The sequence below is a fragment of the Malus sylvestris genome, chromosome 7 (genome assembly GCF_916048215.2).
Source record: "Malus sylvestris chromosome 7, drMalSylv7.2, whole genome shotgun sequence".
Lineage (NCBI taxonomy): Eukaryota > Viridiplantae > Streptophyta > Magnoliopsida > Rosales > Rosaceae > Malus > Malus sylvestris.
Genome location: NC_062266.1, coordinates 29,880,134 through 29,900,342, shown reverse-complemented (window position 1 = coordinate 29,900,342; position 20,209 = coordinate 29,880,134). Strand labels below are relative to the sequence as shown.

At 40.7% G+C, this 20,209-nt stretch overlaps 5 protein-coding genes across 7 annotated transcripts; 3 read left to right on the top strand and 2 right to left on the bottom strand.

Annotated features, from left to right (window-relative positions):
• Positions 1–1,849: 1,849 nt before the first annotated feature.
• LOC126627716 (protein EARLY RESPONSIVE TO DEHYDRATION 15-like) lies at positions 1,850–2,797 on the bottom strand. Its single transcript, XM_050297232.1, has 2 exons — positions 2,384–2,797; positions 1,850–2,165 (listed from the first exon to the last, which is right to left on the bottom strand). Exons 1-2 carry the CDS (start codon positions 2,661–2,663, stop codon positions 2,002–2,004), a joined length of 444 nt encoding a protein of 147 aa, XP_050153189.1. The 5' UTR covers positions 2,664–2,797; the 3' UTR covers positions 1,850–2,001.
• Positions 2,798–3,861: 1,064 nt separating this feature from the next.
• Positions 3,862–6,830, top strand: LOC126629907 (cation/H(+) antiporter 15-like). Its single transcript, XM_050300058.1, has 3 exons — positions 3,862–4,275; positions 4,395–5,396; positions 5,489–6,830. The coding sequence occupies exons 1-3, from the start codon at positions 4,036–4,038 to the stop codon at positions 6,704–6,706; spliced, it is 2,460 nt and encodes an 819-aa protein (XP_050156015.1). The 5' UTR covers positions 3,862–4,035; the 3' UTR covers positions 6,707–6,830.
• Positions 6,831–7,636: 806 nt separating this feature from the next.
• Positions 7,637–11,771, bottom strand: LOC126629908 (uncharacterized). 3 transcript variants are annotated; one of them, XM_050300060.1, is made up of 9 exons: positions 11,545–11,771; positions 10,600–10,809; positions 10,218–10,285; positions 9,670–9,723; positions 8,881–9,135; positions 8,703–8,765; positions 8,171–8,239; positions 8,040–8,085; positions 7,637–7,895 (listed from the first exon to the last, which is right to left on the bottom strand). In XM_050300060.1, exons 1-9 carry the CDS (start codon positions 11,576–11,578, stop codon positions 7,834–7,836), a joined length of 861 nt encoding a protein of 286 aa, XP_050156017.1. In that variant the 5' UTR covers positions 11,579–11,771; the 3' UTR covers positions 7,637–7,833. The 3 variants fall into 3 exon arrangements, with proteins under 3 accessions (XP_050156017.1, XP_050156016.1, XP_050156018.1); XM_050300059.1 differs by having other exon boundaries at positions 10,218–10,291; positions 11,545–11,770; XM_050300061.1 differs by having other exon boundaries at positions 10,218–10,282; positions 11,545–11,770.
• Positions 11,772–12,105: 334 nt separating this feature from the next.
• Positions 12,106–13,098, top strand: LOC126630575 (PRA1 family protein B1-like). Its single transcript, XM_050300702.1, has one exon. It carries the CDS (start codon positions 12,238–12,240, stop codon positions 12,871–12,873), a length of 636 nt encoding a protein of 211 aa, XP_050156659.1. The 5' UTR covers positions 12,106–12,237; the 3' UTR covers positions 12,874–13,098.
• Positions 13,099–16,313: 3,215 nt separating this feature from the next.
• Positions 16,314–19,496, top strand: LOC126627748 (probable leucine-rich repeat receptor-like protein kinase IMK3). Its single transcript, XM_050297279.1, has 2 exons — positions 16,314–18,576; positions 18,689–19,496. Exons 1-2 carry the CDS (start codon positions 16,728–16,730, stop codon positions 19,303–19,305), a joined length of 2,466 nt encoding a protein of 821 aa, XP_050153236.1. The 5' UTR covers positions 16,314–16,727; the 3' UTR covers positions 19,306–19,496.
• The last annotated feature ends 713 nt before the right edge of the window (positions 19,497–20,209 follow it).

The window sequence follows — 20,209 nt, the reverse complement described above, 5'->3', positions numbered from 1 at the left end:
TAGCTTTTTCCTTTGATTTTAGGTTATTATCACAGCATTTCCAAAATAAGCTTTTTTTTTTTAGTTTACCAAACACCTAAAACCCTCACAGCTTTTTTTCATGGGTGTTTTTTTTTTTAAACACCTCACTCCCAAACCATCCCTATGTCTCACCCACAACTCTAGTCCCTAACCTTTTGTATTTGATGAAGACATCCTGTTGAATTTTTCGTTATATGGTTGTTCCCCTATTTAGGTGTTTTAGAGAGAATGTGCCATACAAGCAAGGATATATCTCACTTACCACTTTTTTGACCATAAAAATGCATCACTCGTATAAGAGGATAAGAGGACAACATGCCCTAACCATAGGTATATACCATTGTGTTTACAACAAGCAAGAGATAATCTGCACGAGTTTTATAGACACAAAAAAATATGCTCGAATAGCATAGTATACTAACATGTATTGTTTTCCATCAAAATTGAATGGGAAATGTGAGTAAGATCCATCTCAAATGACTGAAAATTGTGTACTTTTTATTTTTATTGAAACTAATGGAGCCAATTTTTCGTTGTTCTTAGGTTGTGGAATTGAAGGTGGGATTGTACGGTGAAGAATGCATCAAGAAAGTCTTGAAGGCCATCAAGAAGATTGAAGGTAATTCATGTCTACTTTCATCCTTAGACATCCTTTAAACTACGGAGAATTTTCTCCCCTCCTAATCTCTTTCCCCTTCCCTCACCTCCTACTTGAACGGTTACGGTTAAACCACGTCAATATCTTATATTGATTTCTTTTTTAAAGAGACAATAAGACAAAATAATGTGTGAGAGGAGGGAAGAGAAGGAGATGAGAATAGAAGGGGAGATAGTCTCTCCTTCAACTACGCAGAGAAGTGTCAAGATCAATCGTGCAAACTGATCTGGTTGTTCATACTCATCAGGTTCCACAAGTATGAACGGCCAAATAAGTTGTGCACGGCGGGGTTGATCTTAACATTTCCCTTCAACAATGCCCTATCCATTCCATTTTGTGACTGCTAAAACAATAATTGTTTGGTTTTATCCTCTCTCCGTGCTAGCAGATATTCAAACATATAATGTGGATGCACAACTCGACAAGGTCACGCTGACAGGAAACGTTACGACAGAAACAAGTTCAATCGCATAGCTTCTCAGTTACTAAGCAACACAAAAGAATCGAATATTTATATCGAACGGTTAATAGAGACTTGATCTTCAACGCACAGATGCATACTCTTAACTGCAACGAGGGTTTAGTTCAGTTGGTAAGGGCGTGCTTCTAGTTAACTCCCAATGACAATTCGATCCCCGCTGCCAGCAGTTTTTATTGGTGCGCGAGTTGTAAATCCTACATAAATTCATTCTAACAGTAGCTGGCAATTATGTGCTATGCTTAAGTTTTTTCTGCTTGAAGTTGTGAGTAGTACCCTAAGTCGGGTGAGAGTGGTCAATCCCTTCTGAACTCTTCACACGGAAAGAGATCCTTTCCGGATTCCTTCCACCTGAGCCAACTGAGCATGAAATCTAGACCCTTGAAATTTGATCCAACGGTTAAAAACAGAAATTCCATTAAAAGTTATAATAACTTTAGTCGTTTGATTAAATTTCAAGGATCTAAATTTTTTGCTCAGTTGGCTAAAGAATCCCTTTCCTCTTCACACAACCTTCATTTTTTAAAATACAAACGTTCCTTCCCACATGAAATTAGTTGCTAAATTTTATTTTGTATAACAAACGATCACTTTTGACGAGAATGAAACTTAAAGATATATAACAAGTGAAGAGAAATATCATACTAAGTGACGAAATTAGTTGCTAACTTTGCTTAACAAAATAATCAAAATTTTATGTCGCAAATTAGATGTACTTTATTGATCAAAGCAAGTACGAACGGTAGAACACAGTTACATGTAACAAACAGTGAAAGCTAGATACATGCTTATCTACAAAGAAACACTACTTCAAACTCGGTCATCCAGCGCCGCCCGGCTCAGTCTACCTCGGCTGCTGAATCGCCCTGGGACTCACTTTCACGTTCACAAACTTCGCCGCCTTTTCGATGTACCTCGGAGCCTCCGCCACGGGTCGGCCTTTCCGCCATTTCAGCAGTCCCAACGAAACCAGCTCTTTGTTCAAGTCCTTCTCTTCCTCCTCCGCCGCTGCACACCACAAACATTTCAAAATTAGCGACTCAGATCGTAAACTCGGGCGAGTTGACTCAGATTCAAAGGCAAAAGACTCGTTTGGGGACTGCTTCTGCAGAAACAACTTCAGCTGCTTTTGCTAGACGTGCTTTTGTTGCTTACTAGGAAAGCACAAGTGCTTATCTAAAAAGTGCTTCTGCGATCCAGAAGAACTTAAAGTTAGAGATGCTTACCCTGAGTGTTGCGGGAGTGATGGATGTTCTCAACGTCGTCGAAGAGGGCGTCGACATCGGAGAGGAGGGCAGGATCGTGAATATCGGAAAATGAGGGATCGTTTTGGGGATCTTGGAAGCGCTCCTGGAGCCAGTAGTCTTGGAACCAAGGGGAGGACTGGACCAGGGCCCACCACTCGGCGGAGAAGTCCTCCACCGTCCGATACGCCAGCGGCACGAACATCGGAGCGTTGGGATTCAGATTCGACGACATCGTCGTGCTCGTAGAAATGACGTCCATCTCTGGTCTGGTAATTGCCTGATACTGTAAATCTCGAAACGACGTCGCAACCGAGAGAGCGAGAGTGAGAGAAGGCCTGCAGAAGTAGAAGGGTTGAAGGTGATGAATCAGCGGATAAGGATAAGAGGAAAATAACTTACTATAAATAGCCAAATTAATGTGGAAAGGAAATGCAGACGATTAATTATTTCTTTTTTTTTGGGGATAAATAGTAATAAATTAATTAATTGAAAAGCGACATAAAAAAGTGGTCGGTCACTGACTTTTTGGTTTTAATGGCGACAAAAATTATAAAATTGGCCCACATTTTTACTTCCCAATCCAAAACTGCTGACTTTGCCCACAGGCTTAGAAATTTCTTTATTTTTTTGAGATATGGCTCGAGATTCTGGCCCATTGTTTTTTTGTTTATTTTATGCCACGTGGAAGCCACGTTGGAGAACCCTAGAATGAATAGTTCATATCATGATTCAAGATTCTTAACCGTTGGATGCTTATTTGTAGTCATTGTGTTTTTTGCTAGAGATTAGAGCCATGATCCCGATTCATTTTAAAAAAAATTCTCCAATCTGATTCTAATATCAACCATAATAGATCACCACAATTCTAATGTACGACCGGTTGAAATCATGTCATGAACCAATGATAATGCGACATGTAATGTTCTTTCCATATTGTATTTTATCCTCGCATGACATTGTACTATTGTTACGGGTCGTCACAATAGTAGCATACTTGTGCTATGTAAGTTATTTTTCAAATTGTGATTGCTAAATCTTGTGCCGGGTGGGCACGAGTATTGTGGAATGTTGAAAAAAATGAGTTCAAACTGTAGAGAGGGAAATATAGAAGAGGGCATAGTGCGTATTTTTTGTTGGGGATTTCCCGGAAGAAATCGTCACATATTCCTCCAATTCCTTATGAAAGACATTCAGTCCAACATAAAAGAATAATAATTATAATACATATATATACAAATAGTCGTATGAGAGCAAGAACTTACAGGAAGATTTGGAACATTTCAATCAAACTCAGGTTGGATTAGTAGTTGCTAATTACCTTATATTTTGTTTAATTAATAATAATTGTAATATAAACACCCGCAGTTTTCTCAAGGATCGAATTTAGATTATCTATTTTGTACTTTGTAGGATATAGCTCACCCGTCAAAAATGTTCATTCCCAAAATATCAGCTTCACCTCACATTCCTCTCTCCGACTCTCTGTGTGTAATTCTTGTGTATGGTACTTGTTTGCGTTCACTTCTTCGTCGTTCTTCGTTCTTCGTTTTTCGGTTTCTTTTCTTTCGTTCTTCTTCTTCTTCTTCTTCTTCTTCTTCCTTGAGGTGCAAGCAAAAGTAGAGGCAGCTGAGATGGGCTTAAACATAAATGCATTGGTTGGAGACATCGAACAGGCCATAGACAATGTGACTTTGGTGTGCCAAAATCCCTACGGCAGCATTGCTTCCCGCGGAGTATTTCGCCACGAGAACCCTCTCGCTTCCTCCACATCTCTTCTTCTGGTGCAGTTATCCATCATCACCCTTGTTTCCCAGTTGATCAATCTCTGCTTCAAACCCCTGGGACAGTCCACCCTCGTTTCTCAGATGTTTGTACGATTTCAATCTCTGCATTAACAAAGCTTGTATACATTTGGACACCATTTCTATACGAATTAATTCACCATGCTTTTCCGTTCTGTGTGTATCTAACAAATTGAAATTCTGTTCAGGGCGGTGTAATATTCGGGCCATCACTTCTGGGGCACAAAAAGCAAATCTCAAACACCATCTTCCCGATAAAAAGCGCCAATGTGTTTGAAACAATTGCAACATTCGGCCTCATGTTCTTCCTTTTTTCAACCGGAGTGAAGCTGAATGCAGGCAGAACGATAAGGCCTGAACGAAGAGCAGTTTCCATTGCACTTTCGATGTTCTTCTTCACCTTGGCACTCCCCTTATGCCTAGCCATGACGATGAGAAAATATGTCGCGATGGACGAGACCCTTAGGTCGGCTCTCCCAACTATAACTACATCACAGGTTATATCGAGTTCCCCTGTGGTTGGTTGTTTACTAACCGAGCTCAGGCTAATGAACACGGACCTTGGCCGCCTGGCCCTCTCTGTAACAATGTTTTCCGATGTTATAGGCATCATTATGGTTGGGATGGCCATGGCGATTTTGGGTAACAAGACGAAAACTGCGTTAGTTCCAGTCTTGGAAATAATAACAGCGTTAGCTTTTGTTCTTTCGATTATATACTTGTTCAGGCCAGCAATTCTATGGATGCTCAACCGTATAGAGGAAGGGAAATCTGTCAAGGAGTCGTATACCATTACCATTTTCCTGTTTGTTCTTGTGTGTGGATTTCTCAGTGAGCTCATAAGCCAGCATTACTTGCTGGGACCTCTAGTGCTTGGTTACGTCGTGCCTGCAGGACCGCCTTTGGGATCTGCATTGGTGATGAAGTTGGAAATTTTGGCTACAGGGTTGTTCTACCCAACCTACCTTGCCAATAGCGGGCTGAGGACGAACATCTTCAGGGTTAATCCTCGGTCTGCATGGATTATGGGGGTTCTTGTTCTCTTTTCTGCCCTGGTGAAGGTAGGAGCAGTAATGTTACCAGCCACCTACTTTGATGTGCCTACGCATGACGCTTTTGTGCTCGGCATCATCCTTAACGCCAAGGGCATCACTGAACTTGTTATGTACAACATTTGGAAGCAAGGCAAGGTCTGAATCTCAATCGCTAATTTAAACTCTCCTTTTCGCTAATTGTTTTCAGTACGATGCTCACCTGGGATTATATGATAAATCTTTTACAGATTCTGACTGATCAAGAATTCGCGCTGTCCGTGTTCTCGGTGATAGTGATGACAGCAATTGTAACACCTTTGATAAAGTTTTTGTATGATCCTTCAAAGAAATACGCAGCACTGAAAAGAAGTACAATCCAACATTTGAAGCGCGAGTCAGAGCTCCGAATCCTGGCCTGTATCCACAACCAGGACAGTGTTCCCACTCTCATAAACGTCCTGGAAGTAACAAATGCTACAGAAGCGAACCCTGTTGCAGTCATAGGCCTCGTCCTCACCGAGCTTGTGGGGCAAACCAACCCTATTCTCGTGGCGCACCAACCCCGTGACAACTTTGACAACAACACAGCCATGTCCTGCCATATTGTCAAAGCGCTGAGGCAGTACGAGCAGCATAGCCAAGGGCGTGCCTCCCTCCAAGCATTCACTTCCATCTCACAGTATATAACAATGCATGATGACGTTTGCCGCGTTGCAATGGAGAAGAGGGTTAACCTGGTGATCCTGCCGTTTCACAAGCAATGGGCAGTAGATGGCAACATTGGGACAGTGAACCGAGCTCTCCAGTCCATGAACATGAACGTCCTCGAAATGGCGCCTTGCTCTGTTGGAATTCTCGTTGATCGGGGACTGCTAGGAGGGTCGGTATCAGTTCTAACCAACCAGTATACATTCCATGTTGCTGTGATCTTCATTGGTGGTGCAGACGATGCAGAGGCACTAGCCTATGGCGCTCGCATGGCAAGACATCCGAGCGTGGACTTAACAGTTGCCCGGTTCCTCCTCTTTGGTGACGAAAACAGCAAAGACCGGAAGCGGGAAAGTGACCTGGTTGAGGAATACCGGCTAGCTAATGCAGACAATGAGCGGTTTGTTGTGGTGGAAGAGGTGGTAAGAGACGGAGCAAGATTGTCCGCTGTTATCAAATCAATGGTGGACTGTTTTGATTTGATGTTGGTAGGCATGCACCACCAGGACTCCCCGCTTCTTTCGGGGCTCGGTGAGTGGAGTGAGTGCCCGGAGCTCGGAATCATCGGGGATATGCTTGCTTCCCCGGACTTCCAGTGCTCACTTTCTGTGCTAGTGCTGCAGCAGCAGAGAATTGGAGGGAAACTGGTTAATCGGAATCAAGCAGTTGACAGAGAACCGCTAATTCACGAAGCACCCCCTGAGGAAACACTAAGAGGATCCTGGACGATTACAGTTAGCGAAAATGGTAGGAAATAGAGTTTAGAAACTCTTCCTTTCTGGTGTTGCTTTCTTTTTCAACTCAGCCCCATTCATTTTTTCTGTAAATGATACTATTTTGGCTTTTTCTTTTTCATTTCTATAACGATATATTTTACATTAAGGGGATTGGGAGTTCGCTAAACTACACAATGAGCAGCCTAATTTGGCATCGAATTCGCCATCTATGAAATTCAAACCTAAAACCTCTGACTTAGAAATATCACCAGACTGTAGTACTGAGTGTTATGTACACAACAATTTTTGAGTGGTGCCAATTTGAACATGGGGTTTAAGAAATATTTAGAATATACATTCCTCATTTAATCATATTTGTCTGTCTAAAAAGACGTGGGTATATAGGGACTTGGATTGTCTGCCCTCCTAGTTGTGGTGCCCTTCCATGCCCTCCTATTTTGTGCGGTCACGGTTAAGCCACGTCAATATTTTATATTTTTATTATTTTTTGTCTTATTATCTTATTAAAAAATTAATATAAAATATTGACGTGGCTTAACCGTGACCGCACAAAATAGAAGGGCATGGAAGGGCACCATAACTAAGAGGGCAGACAATCCAAGTCCGGTATATAGTCCCATTGACTAATGCAAAAGTACGACGTGTACTCGAGTTTGACTGCCCTTCTCGCAGTTAAATTAATTTAAAACTGAATATTAAAAACGAGATGAGGGAGATGAGAATTGAAATATATTGGTTTATAAATGGAAATAAGAATCTAAAAAAAAATTTAGATGATTATACAATTATTTTAAATGGTACCAAATATTCATTAATATTACGTGCTGGTGTAACCGTCTCATTGTTTTCCAAACAAAGCTGAATTTAGTGCAAAGTTTCTGTCCATTAGTAAACCAATCTACCAATGTAACCACTTAACAACCAACAAAACAGTATGTCTTAACACAACGATTATAGAAAAAGCTCAATCGAATTATTGCTTGATCGATCTACAGTCAATTTTACTGACAGAAATATCAAAATACATATCGCAAAATCCAAGTGTCCTCTAATTCCACAAAGTAAAATAGACGACGGAAAGAATTGACTCCGGAAAACAGCAAGCTTCGGAGCTCTTCAACAACGATTACAGGGATGAGAGAGAGAGCTCACTGGATACCGGCAAATGAGGGCAAGACAGCGATAAGGGGGTCTCCGAAACCAACTGCTTCTGCAAATCATTAACAATTCAAATAAACGAATAAGAGCTTTGACATTTGTAGGGTTTAGATTAAGGTCACAATATACAACCGTAGATATGACAAACTTGATAACATTAAACTACTGCATCGAAAAATGATAAAAGTCACTATACCTCCGTCGTTGAAGAGGAGCTTCAAAACTTCTCCACCCACATCAGTCTGCCCAACACATCAAGGATCCGTCATGAGCGATATGTCTATCAGGAAACACTTAGCATCAAGGGAACTGAAATGGAAAACGTACCTTCACAGGAAGTTCGGTGCCAAACTGATCCACATATCCGATTACCTGTCCCTTTTTTATCAAATCACCCTGTAAAGTTTGGAATCAAGAGAAGCCAGATTGAGGTTATGTTGCCAAGTTGGTTATACAAATTGTGACCCTACATTCATTATTTGGATAAAGAAATCAAGATTCCGAGACACTGTTATGGGACTTATTTGGACTCGATCTTATTACCTAAAATCCAAATAGCAGTTGCAATGAAAACACCCGTAGAATCGGTAGTCCCTAAAATGGGGCTTATTTAGACTCGATTTTATTAACAAAAATGCAATCTTCTAGATAGATATATAAGTATTTTACTAATCAGTTAAATTCTTGATTTACTCAACTAAATGAGGAGTTTAGAAGAATATTCTGGAAGTTTTATGTTGTATGTCGAAATCTTTTTCTACATAAGGTGAGAATGACATATTAGGTGAATTTCCTATTAAAATTACGGCAAAATAACAAAATCAAAATGTTGAGCCAAACATAGGAATGCAACTGATACCTCTTTAAAGATGGGAGGTTGCTTCTTTCCTTTCACTGTTCTTCCCCTGCGGAATGAACCAACCTGGAACCAACAAGAAAAGAAAGTTGAAAGTGAGCCCTAGATGCTATATTGTAGTTATTGTCCTGGACAAAGTAAACGAACCAAATTGTTTCTCGAACATAGGAACAACACATACCGTAGGAGAAGAAACCAGATCATATCCCTTAGCACCAGAAGCCTCCAAGGCTGCTAACCTTGATGACTTGTCTACAGATACGTTTGTAAATGGAGTGGTTTTTTCAGAAGATTTTGGTGGTGATGCTGGAGGGGGAGCAGGAGTTGAATCCATAGGTTTAGATGGAACAGGTGGTGGTGTTGCTGGCGAGATGATAGGCACTGGAGCACTGGTGACTGCAATATTCCGCTTCAAATGCATTTCAAAGTCTCCAACCTAACACAGAGATATGCATGACCAATCAAAGAACTGAAAGAAGAGAATGTAAACTACAAACAGAAAATTGCTGATGACAATTGAGGTGGAAAATCAACCCATTGGTGATTGCACCTTACACCATCATCACCACTACCAATCTCACCTTGATATTATGGTGATATCAAATTAAATGGGTCTGAACGGTTACCCATTAACAACCCAATGGGTTGATTTACCACCTCTAATGACAATCAACTCTAGACAACCCAGTAAAACAGGAGAAGCCTGAGGAACTAATGAAATTTTAACCAGGAATTGAATCCATGATCTACCACTAAAACGTTTGATTTATGTCCCCTATGCCTCAACTCCATGGGCACACTAAAAATGTACTCATCATTGCCTTAACATATTGAGTACCCACTTCTTTTCAGATTCTTAATGAAGAACAAACTTTGTTTTTAACATAAAATGCATGCTTTATGTACACATGAAGCAACATCAATAGATTTTTCAAGAGTACCATTTTGCATGATGGGTGTTGATATTTACCTTAAGTTTCAGTTCAGCAACCTCTGTCTCGTCACAGACTTCTAGCATCAGTGCCTGGTGATAAAGACAACTCTGTGTCAGACCGGAAGGTTGAGTGCAAAAGCATTAGAGGCAGCATCAGTATCCACAAAAAAATTGTTGATATTAATAGAATCTAATCAATTTTAATGAATCAGATAGGAGCATAGTTAGAGCACAGTAATGCATAAAGATAAAGCATGAAGTATGCATAAAGCTAAAGCATGAAGTATAAGTTGACTGAATTTATACCAAATTCTCAAAGTTCAAAAGCAGTTGAAAATCTTGCATCAAAACGTTCAAGTAACAATTGCGATATCATGATATAAGAAGCAATCATAGTCAAAGAAAGATTTAGGATTACTTTGAGTATAACCATTTGTTAACGAACAATACCTTTGCAAATCTACTGATGAAGGAAAAAGTCAAGTATGCTTCATCAACAAAGAACAGAGGGTCATACAACAAAAACAAGGATTCCTGGTTCAATTATGACTTCTTTGTTTATGTAGAATCATAAATATTCTCACCTCGAATCCACTAGGAAAAATTGTGGGATGGGTAGCTTTCTCTGATGAGCGTTGTGGTTTACTATCTGCTGAAACTGCCCAAAATTAAATATATTTAAGATGGAAATTAAGAGTTTTACTCAAGACTATATTAGCACGTGTAAGCACATTTAAAGAAAAATGAAAACCCAAATGTTTAAGAAACGGAAACTAAAAAGAAGGAAATCAAATCAGATGTAAATTTATTCTGACAAAAACAAAAATGATCTTCAGATGCAACAATGTAACAGAAATCAAGCTTTACAAATATCCAAGAGAAAACATCACAAGTTATTGGTTAATTTAATTGCACTCACAAAGACAAACTTGCCAGTTACTGAATATTGTATATACATAAACATACCGCTGGAATTTTCAGTCTTAGCAGCTTCAGATGTCTTCACACATGATACTAGCACTCCCTTTCGCTTTTGTGAAGAATAAATGAACTTCTCACTAACCATCAAACCTTGGAAATATGATCTACTTGGAGTGGGCCTTCTGGTATTGTACACAGGCAACATACCAGGCTTGTCAAGCAAGGACCGGACATGGGAAACCATGCCTACAGAACCTGAAATTTGACAATGTCTTGTGACTCAGAACCCGACCATGAATCAAAGCTCAACAGTCGTTGAATAATTTGCACTTCTCAGAGAAACATAAAAAGATTATGCACATAGGATTCAAATCCATCATATGCATGCTTTATTATTCCAAATACGCGGTATGTCTTTTGGATTCGCTACTCCTCTAGGAACAAAGCAAACGACAGTAATATTTCAAGTTTTATCACAGCATCTAAAAAGTTTCAATTGATAATGCTTTGTTAAATTAGATGCCTTCAGCTCCAGAAATTAAAAAAAAACGATGTACATGTTCGTTATCGTTATCATAGAAAATCCATACCGGTTAAAGATAACAAGAATCAATCACTTCAGATCTCAAACCATTGGAGCCTAATTTCTTACTTCAGCGTTACCAAAACGTTATATGCAAATAGCAGCTAAGCTTAGTTCTACACAAACAAGCAAAATAAACTCAAAATCTTTCATTATTTTTCCAAAAATCCAAAACAATTTGATTCCCCAACTATCAATTCGTTCACAAAATCAAAATCAAAACAAATAAACAGCTAAAATTGTTTTCCAAAAAAAAATTTAGATCAAATTGCTACTAATGCTTAAGCTTCAAACATACACAAATATATACATGTTTATATCATGAATGCATGTATGTATGTACATATGTATGAATGAACAGATACAGAGAGAGATAAAGATAGAGATGGAGATAGAGAGAGAGTTACAGTTGAAGGATCGGAGAGCGGCGGAGGACTCCATTGGCGGAAGGAAAATGCAGACGAGAGAGAGAGAGAGATTTTCCGGCGATTTGGACGAACCAGAAATGGTGGAATCGGTACGAGACGGGAATTTAAAGAGACGTTTTGGGGGGTAAAATCGAGAGCTGAAGAAAACGAAGCGCCACTGGTTAGTTGGGGAGGTTGATCTTCGAAATATCCGCCTCCCACATCAGTTTCTCCGTTTAAGTTGACGAGTTACTGGCTGCGGCGGGTTCTAGGATTACATATGTGCGTCTTCCACGTGGATGTCTTGCATTATGACACATTGAGTACCTAAGATTAGACAGCATACACCTTCACATACTCGATTCTTTTTTTTTAAGAATCTTAAAAATAAAAATCCTCGTCGAATTTTTTTTTTAAGAATCTTAAAAATTGTTTAATCATATTCTTTTATCATATTACGGTCAGTTTTTACTATATACTATTTATATTTAATTTTAAATAAATTTTTTTATAATAATTTCTAATTATAATAATAAACGGATAATGAACTAATGTAATTGAAACATTTGTACCACAAAAAATCCGGCGAGAGTCATCTCTAAATTCGCTCCATTTAAACAGCTTTCGTTCCCTCTTGTCCCTCTTGAAATCGAGTACATTCCTCCAAGACACCGGCCATTCCACGCGCCAACAATGGCCTCCCCAGCGACGCTTCCGATCTCCAACGCCCAAACGACCGTCGGTGCCCAGTCACAGCCTCCGATCGCCACCCCCGCCTTCCGCGTGTTCATCTCACGCCTATCCTCCTCTGTCCGCAACGGCTTCTCGCAGCGCCGCCCCTGGTACGAGCTCGTGGACAGGAGCGCCTTGGCCCGACCCGACTCCCTCACCGATGCCTACTCCCGGATCCGCAAGAATTTCACCTACTTCCGCGTCAATTACGTGTCCCTACTCACCCTCGTACTCGCCCTCTCTCTCCTCACCCATCCCTTCTCCCTCATCGTCCTACTCTCGCTCCTCGGCGCGTGGGCTTTCCTCTACCTGTTTCGAGCGTCCGATCAGCCGCTCGTCATCCTCGGCCGCACTTTCTCCGACGCCGAAACCCTCATCGGGCTCGTCGTGTTGACCGTGGTCGTCATCTTCATGTCCAGCGTCGGCTCGCTCCTGATCTCGGGTTTGTTGATCGGATTCGCCATTGTTTGCGCGCACGGTGCGTTTAGGGTTCCGGATGACCTCTTTCTCGACGATCAAGAGCCCGCCAACGCCGGATTTCTCTCGTTCCTTGGTGGCGCTACCTCCTCCGCCGCTGCCGTCCCTGGACGTGTTTAATTGAATCTCGCCGCAACCATGGTGAGACCATATCTTTTTTGTACTGATCTGTGCAATTGATATTCTTGTAGGATTATAAAAACTTAATCTGATTGCGGAATTTTAGAGCGGAAATTCTAGGGTTTCATGTAGATTTGATCTGAAATTTGTATTTCTGTTTTATTTATGTAGTCAAATTTTGATGCTGATGAATTTAGATATTAATTCATGTTTATATTCTGATTATTTGGTGAGTTAATGCTTATGAATAATTGATTTTCCAGATTGCATGAATGATTTGTATAGAACTGGATGATGGTTTGTTTGTCGAAGACTTTGATTTAAAATCCGGTCGTAGCGAAATTGGCTAGAGAGTTTTGACTAAATCGATTAGAATACCTTGCTCGGATAAAAAGAAATTCAAGCAGCAACGTACATTGTTTGTGTTATAGTAGGACAATAGGTATTACTTATGGAGATGTGGGATAAAAACTATAGTCGCTTGTAGTCGGAGGCTCCTCCGTTGATGACATGTCGGTTTTCTAACATCTTATGTTGATAGAAGTTCATTACGATTCACAAATGTCAGACTCTTTTAGTTTCGAGTTGGATGTAACCAGATTGGTCGGAGCGCTATTATTTCTGAAGGGATGTTCATTGTCCATGTTTTGTTTCTGGTAGATAGGTTGTGCCATTTTTATGAGGCTTTTAGGGTTCTTAAGCCATCTGCACTTGACTTTACTGATTGGTTTTTGATTTTGTTGTTTTTACTGGAAGTACTCGTAATTGGGGATTTTCTCTAACGAGGGATAAATCTTGTGGGATTTGAGTAGCCGGTCATTCGGCGCAGTGCAGCAACTATCCCACAAGATTTTTCCTGCATTAGAGAATTTCTGATCATAACATCTTATGCTGATTGCTGCCGATGGATATCTGGTACTGCGGTCTAGTACTCCACTTGTAGGTGAGAGGTTTTAATTCATATTAATAACGTGTTATTATAGTTGTCCCATTGTGTCACCAAATCCCCACCGAGAACACCATTATGTGAAAGATGCTTGTTCTCATTCGTTTTGCTTTGTTGATTATGTCATTGGTTGGGTAATTGTAGTTACCAGATGAATGCAAGGAATGTCTTAATGTCTTGATAAGGTCAGGTTTTTATTATCAAATAATGAATCAAGGTGGTTTGTCCCCACTCCACGATATCTGTTGATATCTGTGCAACACGGTTCGGTTGATGACAAGAAGTCCATCAAGTGTTCGACACGTGTTGGTTGATGACAAGTCCACCGAGTGTTTGGCGAAATGCTTTAATGAATAAATTGAAATCTTTTGAGCGCTTTGCTTTCTGTTTCTGTAAAAAACTTAGACCTTTTAACACTGACACTTCCAAATATTTGAATATTGAATCAGCCACTATTCACTTATTTGGTTATTGAGTAGTAGGATGTCCAAATTATTACCTGCTATTACTCAACATTTGTTTCTTTCATCTTTTCTCGGCTAATCAGCAACTCTTATCTATCGGAAGTCCGGAAGCCGTCCTCCATTTTTAGGGCACTTCTCAAGTCTTTACGTATAATAGATACTCTCTTGTCATGAATTCTTCATGTGCCTTGAGCGTATATTAGATGAGCGATTTACGTTTCCAACATGTGACAAATATTTATCGTACATGTGACATACTTGGAATTATGTCTTGGTTGTACAAGAGAATTTCTTCTGACATAGGGCAGGACCAAAATTCAGTGTTTTCATTAGTCTGTGAGTAGTGTCTTATAAATGGCGTGTTTAAGCATCTTTATCCAAGCTTTTCTCTAAGGACTAGGATTCTCTCCTCCTCTTTCCATTCGTTCCTCTCACATTCTCTATTTTGTCTTTCTCTTTCTATAAAAAAATAGTATAAGATGTTGACGTGGTATAACCGTAACCGTTCAAACTGGAGGGGAGGGAAGAGGAGGGGAAAAAAGAGAGAAGAAAATCCTAGGGAAGAAAAAAGAGAGGAAGAGAATCATACTCCCTTCTCTAATTGTGCGGTTCGGGTCAGCCCGAAAATAAAAGTGGACTTGCTACTTCTAATTTTGTAAAACCTCAAGTGGAAGGGAACTCATTCTACATTTCATCACTCTAATGGCGACCAATACTTCTCCACTTTGAGGGATAATTATGTGAAGAATTTATTTTAATTATTCATTATTTAAGCGAGTACTCTACATGTCATAAAATAAGTGAAGAGACAAACAAAAAAAAAATATGTTTTTTACTTATATCATAATATGTGAAGTACCCGTTGAATACCCAATATTTAAAAAAATCTCTCCATTACGTGGCATGTTGCTATTGCCCGATGAGATCAGGCCCAAGCCCTCAAATATTCAAAACCAAGATTTTGTTTTCCAATTGAGTTCCAACGTGAATGATGAAATGAAAGGTGATGAACCCCTTTGTCATCTTCCTCTTTCATCACCTTCATATATCAGTTACGTGGGGTCTTAAAAATCCAAGCTAACCATTCGATCCAGCTACCACCTAAAGTTTTCTTGTGCTTTTTGGTAAAAAAAGATATTATTATGTACAACGGCTATGGTCACCCACCCACGTTATAAGTCAACTCAAGGTATATACAAAGGAAACCTCTTGCATTCGGTTCAACCAAAATAGGCACGCATAGACTTGAATGCATGAAATATGTGACATAGCATGCACTGCTGTATCTAAGAAGGGTTATAAGTTGTATACAATTATGTGTCTGTCACTTGTCACATTTACATAGTTATATACGATTTGCAATAGAAGAAATTCTCTCAAAATATAAGACACCATCCATCTATAGTAGCTATATCTTTATACAAACGATAGTGAAAGATGAAAAATTAAATCTAAGACCTAAATGCATTAACAAACGTTCGTTATCACTTGAGCTTAAAGCTTTTTGCACCACTGTTCCATAATTTTAGTAACAAAGTCGAGGAGCAGGGCAAAACAGTCCTTTGACCAAAAAATGACAAAAGAAGCTACCGGATGCAGTATTACTCCCCGCAGGCATTTCACCTGGCGATGTTTAAATGGCAGGACCCGCCAGAAGGAAAGATAGCCGTTGAGGAGGGAGGAGGAGCCATTCGAACTTCGAAGCAATAAAAAAGACCCCAACTTCAACAAGTTCAATTCAACCTTCCCACCTCCTCCTCCTCCATCCACGAGATCATCGAGATGTTCAAATCATTATACAAACATATATATATATATATATAATGCATGGAGAAGAGAAATATAAAAACCCTAGCTAGATGAGGATTCTTTTCGGATTTTTTTGTGAAGATCTTACTAACCGTTCATCGTATATCGTGCGATCAGTTTTTGTCAAATATTATTTATGTTTAATTTTAAACAAAAAAATTCAAGTAATTTTTTATTACACGATGTACGATGAATAACTAAGATGTGAGAATTCTTAAGATTCCCGCTGTTTGGATCCAGATAGGATCCAAATCCACCCAACCCTAGCCAATGCCATGTATGAATTCAGCAATCGAAAAGTAGCCGTTAGGCCTTCTGTAAGGAAGAGAGCGTCTGCCACCCACATGAATTGTCTCTCCACCGAATACAAACAGCAACTCTCTCTCTCTCTCTCTCTCCACCGAATACAAACAGCAACTCCCTCTCTCTCTCTCTCTCTCTAAAACTCTGAGAACCCTCACGTGCCCTGTCTTAGTCGTCTCTAAAACACACAGCTCTAGGATCTCAGTCCTCCCAATCCCACCAACTTCTTTTTCTCTTGTTCCATTCCCTCCCTCTCTCTCTCATCACTCTCACTTTCTCTCTCTAGAATCAAACATAAACAGTTCGCCATTGTTGGTGCACTGTTTCTGACCATGGACAGCAAAGGTCAGAACTTTCCCGCATTTTTCGACTACCCATCTCAAAATTGGAGCCGGATTTCCCACAAGAAGGAAAAATGGAAGTTTCTTCTTCTCCAACCCAAGTGCGCCCACTTCCTCCTCTTTCTCCACCTCCTCCTCTCCTTCTTCCACCCGGCCCGGCCCGAAATCTGGGACGGCGTCATTGTCACGGCGGCGGACTACCAATCCCTCCAATCAATCAAGCACGAGCTCGACGACCCAAAGGGGTTCTTAAGGAGCTGGAACGACAGCGGATACGGAGCCTGCTCCGGCGGATGGGCCGGAATCAAGTGCGCTCAGGGGCAGGTGATTGTGCTCCAGCTTCCCTGGAGGGGGTTAGGTGGCAGAATCTCGGAGAAAATCGGACAGCTCCAGGGGCTGAGGAAGCTGAGCCTCCATGACAACCAGATTGAAGGGCCAATCCCTCAATCTTTAGGGTACCTTCCAAGCCTCAGAGGAGTTCAATTATTTAACAATAAGCTTTCGGGTTCAATCCCAATTTCTTTAGGGTTTAGTCCTCTGCTCCAAACCCTTGATCTTAGCAACAATTTGCTCATTGGTAAAATCCCAGGCAGCGTTTTTAACTCCACCAAACTTTATAGGCTCAATCTGAGCTTCAATTCGCTTTCGGGTTCTATCCCGGATAGTATCTCCCACTCACATTCCCTCACATTCCTTGCTTTCCACCACAACAATTTATCCGGCTCGATCCCGAGCTCTTTAGGCCAGTTGAATGAGCTTCAAGAGCTTCAACTTGGAAATAACCAGTTCAATGGAGCTATACCGAATGAAATAGGGCGGCTTTCGAGAGTTAGAATGTTAGATTTTCCTAACAATGCCATCAATGGAAGCTTGCCTTCTAGCTTCTCCAATCTCTCCTCGCTAATCCAGCTGAATCTAGAAGGAAACAATATCGAAGGCGAAATCCCGGAAAGTCTTGGAAGTTTGAAAAATCTTTCTGTTCTTAACTTGAGGAAGAACAAATTGCAGGGTCCAATTCCTGCAGCTCTTGGCAACATTTCGACGCTTACCCGCCTCGATTTGTCGCTGAATAATGTCAGTGGTGAAATTCCAGCTTCTCTTGCTGGTTTATCACATCTTGTTTTCCTCAATGTTTCTTACAACAACCTCTCTGGTGCTGTCCCCGCTCCTCTCTCCCAGAAGTTCAATTCGAGCTCTTTCGTCGGGAATGTTCAGCTGTGCGGGTACAGTGCTTCTACTCCATGCCCTTCCAAGGCACCGTCTCAGAGTGTACCAGCTCCAGGCCCGGAGACTGCGAAGCGCCGCCACAGACTTGGTACCAAAGACAAAATTCTTATAGCAGCAGGAGTTCTCTTGTTAGTGTTGTTTGTACTCTGTTGCATTATGCTCTGCTGTTTGATAAGAAAAAGAGCTGCATCGAAAGGCAAGGCTGGCGCAGGCGCGGCGAGGGCTGGAGCTGCGAGGACCGAAAAGGGTGTTCCGGCCATTGGAGGAGAAGCTGAATCCGGAGGAGATGCTGGAGGAAAACTGGTACATTTTGACGGGCCAATGGTTTTCACAGCGGATGATCTTTTGTGCGCAACGGCAGAGATAATGGGGAAAAGCACTTTTGGGACTGTGTACAAGGCGACATTGGAGGATGGGAGTGAAGTTGCAGTGAAGAGATTGAGAGAAAAGATTACGAAAAGCCAGAGGGAATTCGAGACGGAAGTGAATGTGCTTGGGAAAATCAGGCACCCGAATCTTCTGGCTCTGAGGGCTTATTACTTGGGACCTAAGGGAGAAAAGCTTCTGGTTTTCGATTACATGCCGAGAGGGAGTCTTGCAGCATTTCTCCATGGTAAGCACGATGCAAGCGATTTCGCATACTATATGTTTTGCCTCGATTTCAATTTTGGTATACCGTATTTTTGTGTTTGTCAATCTGATCACTGTGGTTGGTTCCGTTGCAGCTCGAGGACCGGATACTTCGATTGATTGGCCAACAAGAATGGGAATAGCAAGGGGCATGGCAAGAGGTCTCTCCTACCTCCACGCCAATGAGAACATTATCCATGGCAACCTCACATCCAGCAACATCCTACTTGATGAGCACACGAATGCCAAGATCTCAGATTACGGCCTTCCCCGCCTCATGACGGCCGCTGCCAATTCCAATGTGATTGCAACCGCAGGGGCACTAGGGTACCGAGCCCCGGAGCTCTCAAAGCTCAAGAAGGCCAACACGAAAACTGATGTTTACAGCCTTGGGGTCATCATATTGGAACTCCTAACAGGGAAGTCTCCTGGAGAGCCGACCAACGGTTTGGATTTGCCTCAGTGGGTTGCTTCCATTGTGAAGGAGGAGTGGACTAACGAAGTTTTCGACTTGGAACTGATGAGGGACGCCTCTATCATCGGTGACGAGCTGCTAAACACGTTGAAACTAGCTCTGCATTGTGTTGATCCTTCGCCATCGGCAAGGCCGGAAGTTCAACAGGTCCTGCAGCAGCTAGAAGATATCAGACCCGAAACAGCCGCCAGTTCCGGCGACGACGGAGCTGAAGCCCCTTCAGCAAGTGATGAGTGAAAGCGGATTCCAGAAAAAGGGGTTCGGTAGCTAGTCTAAGATTCTTTCATTCTTGAATATTAGTTTTGGTTTTGTTACACTTCATCAGTGTCTGTAGATACAGTTTTTCTCTCTCGATTAATTTAAGAGTGTTGCGATTTTGTTGATCGTTCTAATTCTATTGGCCAATGAAATATATGTTTGGTTTCGAACTCGCCATTTCTGAGATTCGAATGTTGAGACGTCTCACTTACAACTAAAAATGAAGTAACCATTGTACCAATGCATACTAAGGTATCATTTTAAAATTCAAAATTTAAGTTGTATGTGGAACTGCATATGAACCATAGGTGCAGTCTAGTTTATCGACAACTTATTGACAATCATTGAAAATGATAATATTTGCATTCTCCTATGGGGAGCATGAGCTCACTCTTTCTTGCTAATTCGTATTTTGACCCTACAAAGTTTATAATCGGAACCATTCAATTTCTTAATCTTCATTTAAAGATCAAGGCTACAAACTATAATTTCAAATGGAGATTATTTAGTCATTCAAATGTATAGAACAAATTGACAATGTAAGTATCAAGTAATATATTTATGATAAACTGTTTATACATTTAAATGATTAAACGATCTCAAATATAAATGATCCTTTAGAGAATTTGATATTCGAATGAAGATTAATAGATTGAACAATTCCTACCGTTGATTTGATCAAGATACGTTATTTACAAATGAAGAATCTATGGATCCCACATTGGAGGATAGAAGTATTATCCCATCGAAAATTGTACATCTCACCAAACGACAGAGTCACCCTCAAAAGCCAACTTAGAGTGAGAACAAAGGCATACATACGTTTTGCTAAAGTTTCACATCGAATTGATCAAATTAATTAATACTTTAATAATTAATGTCT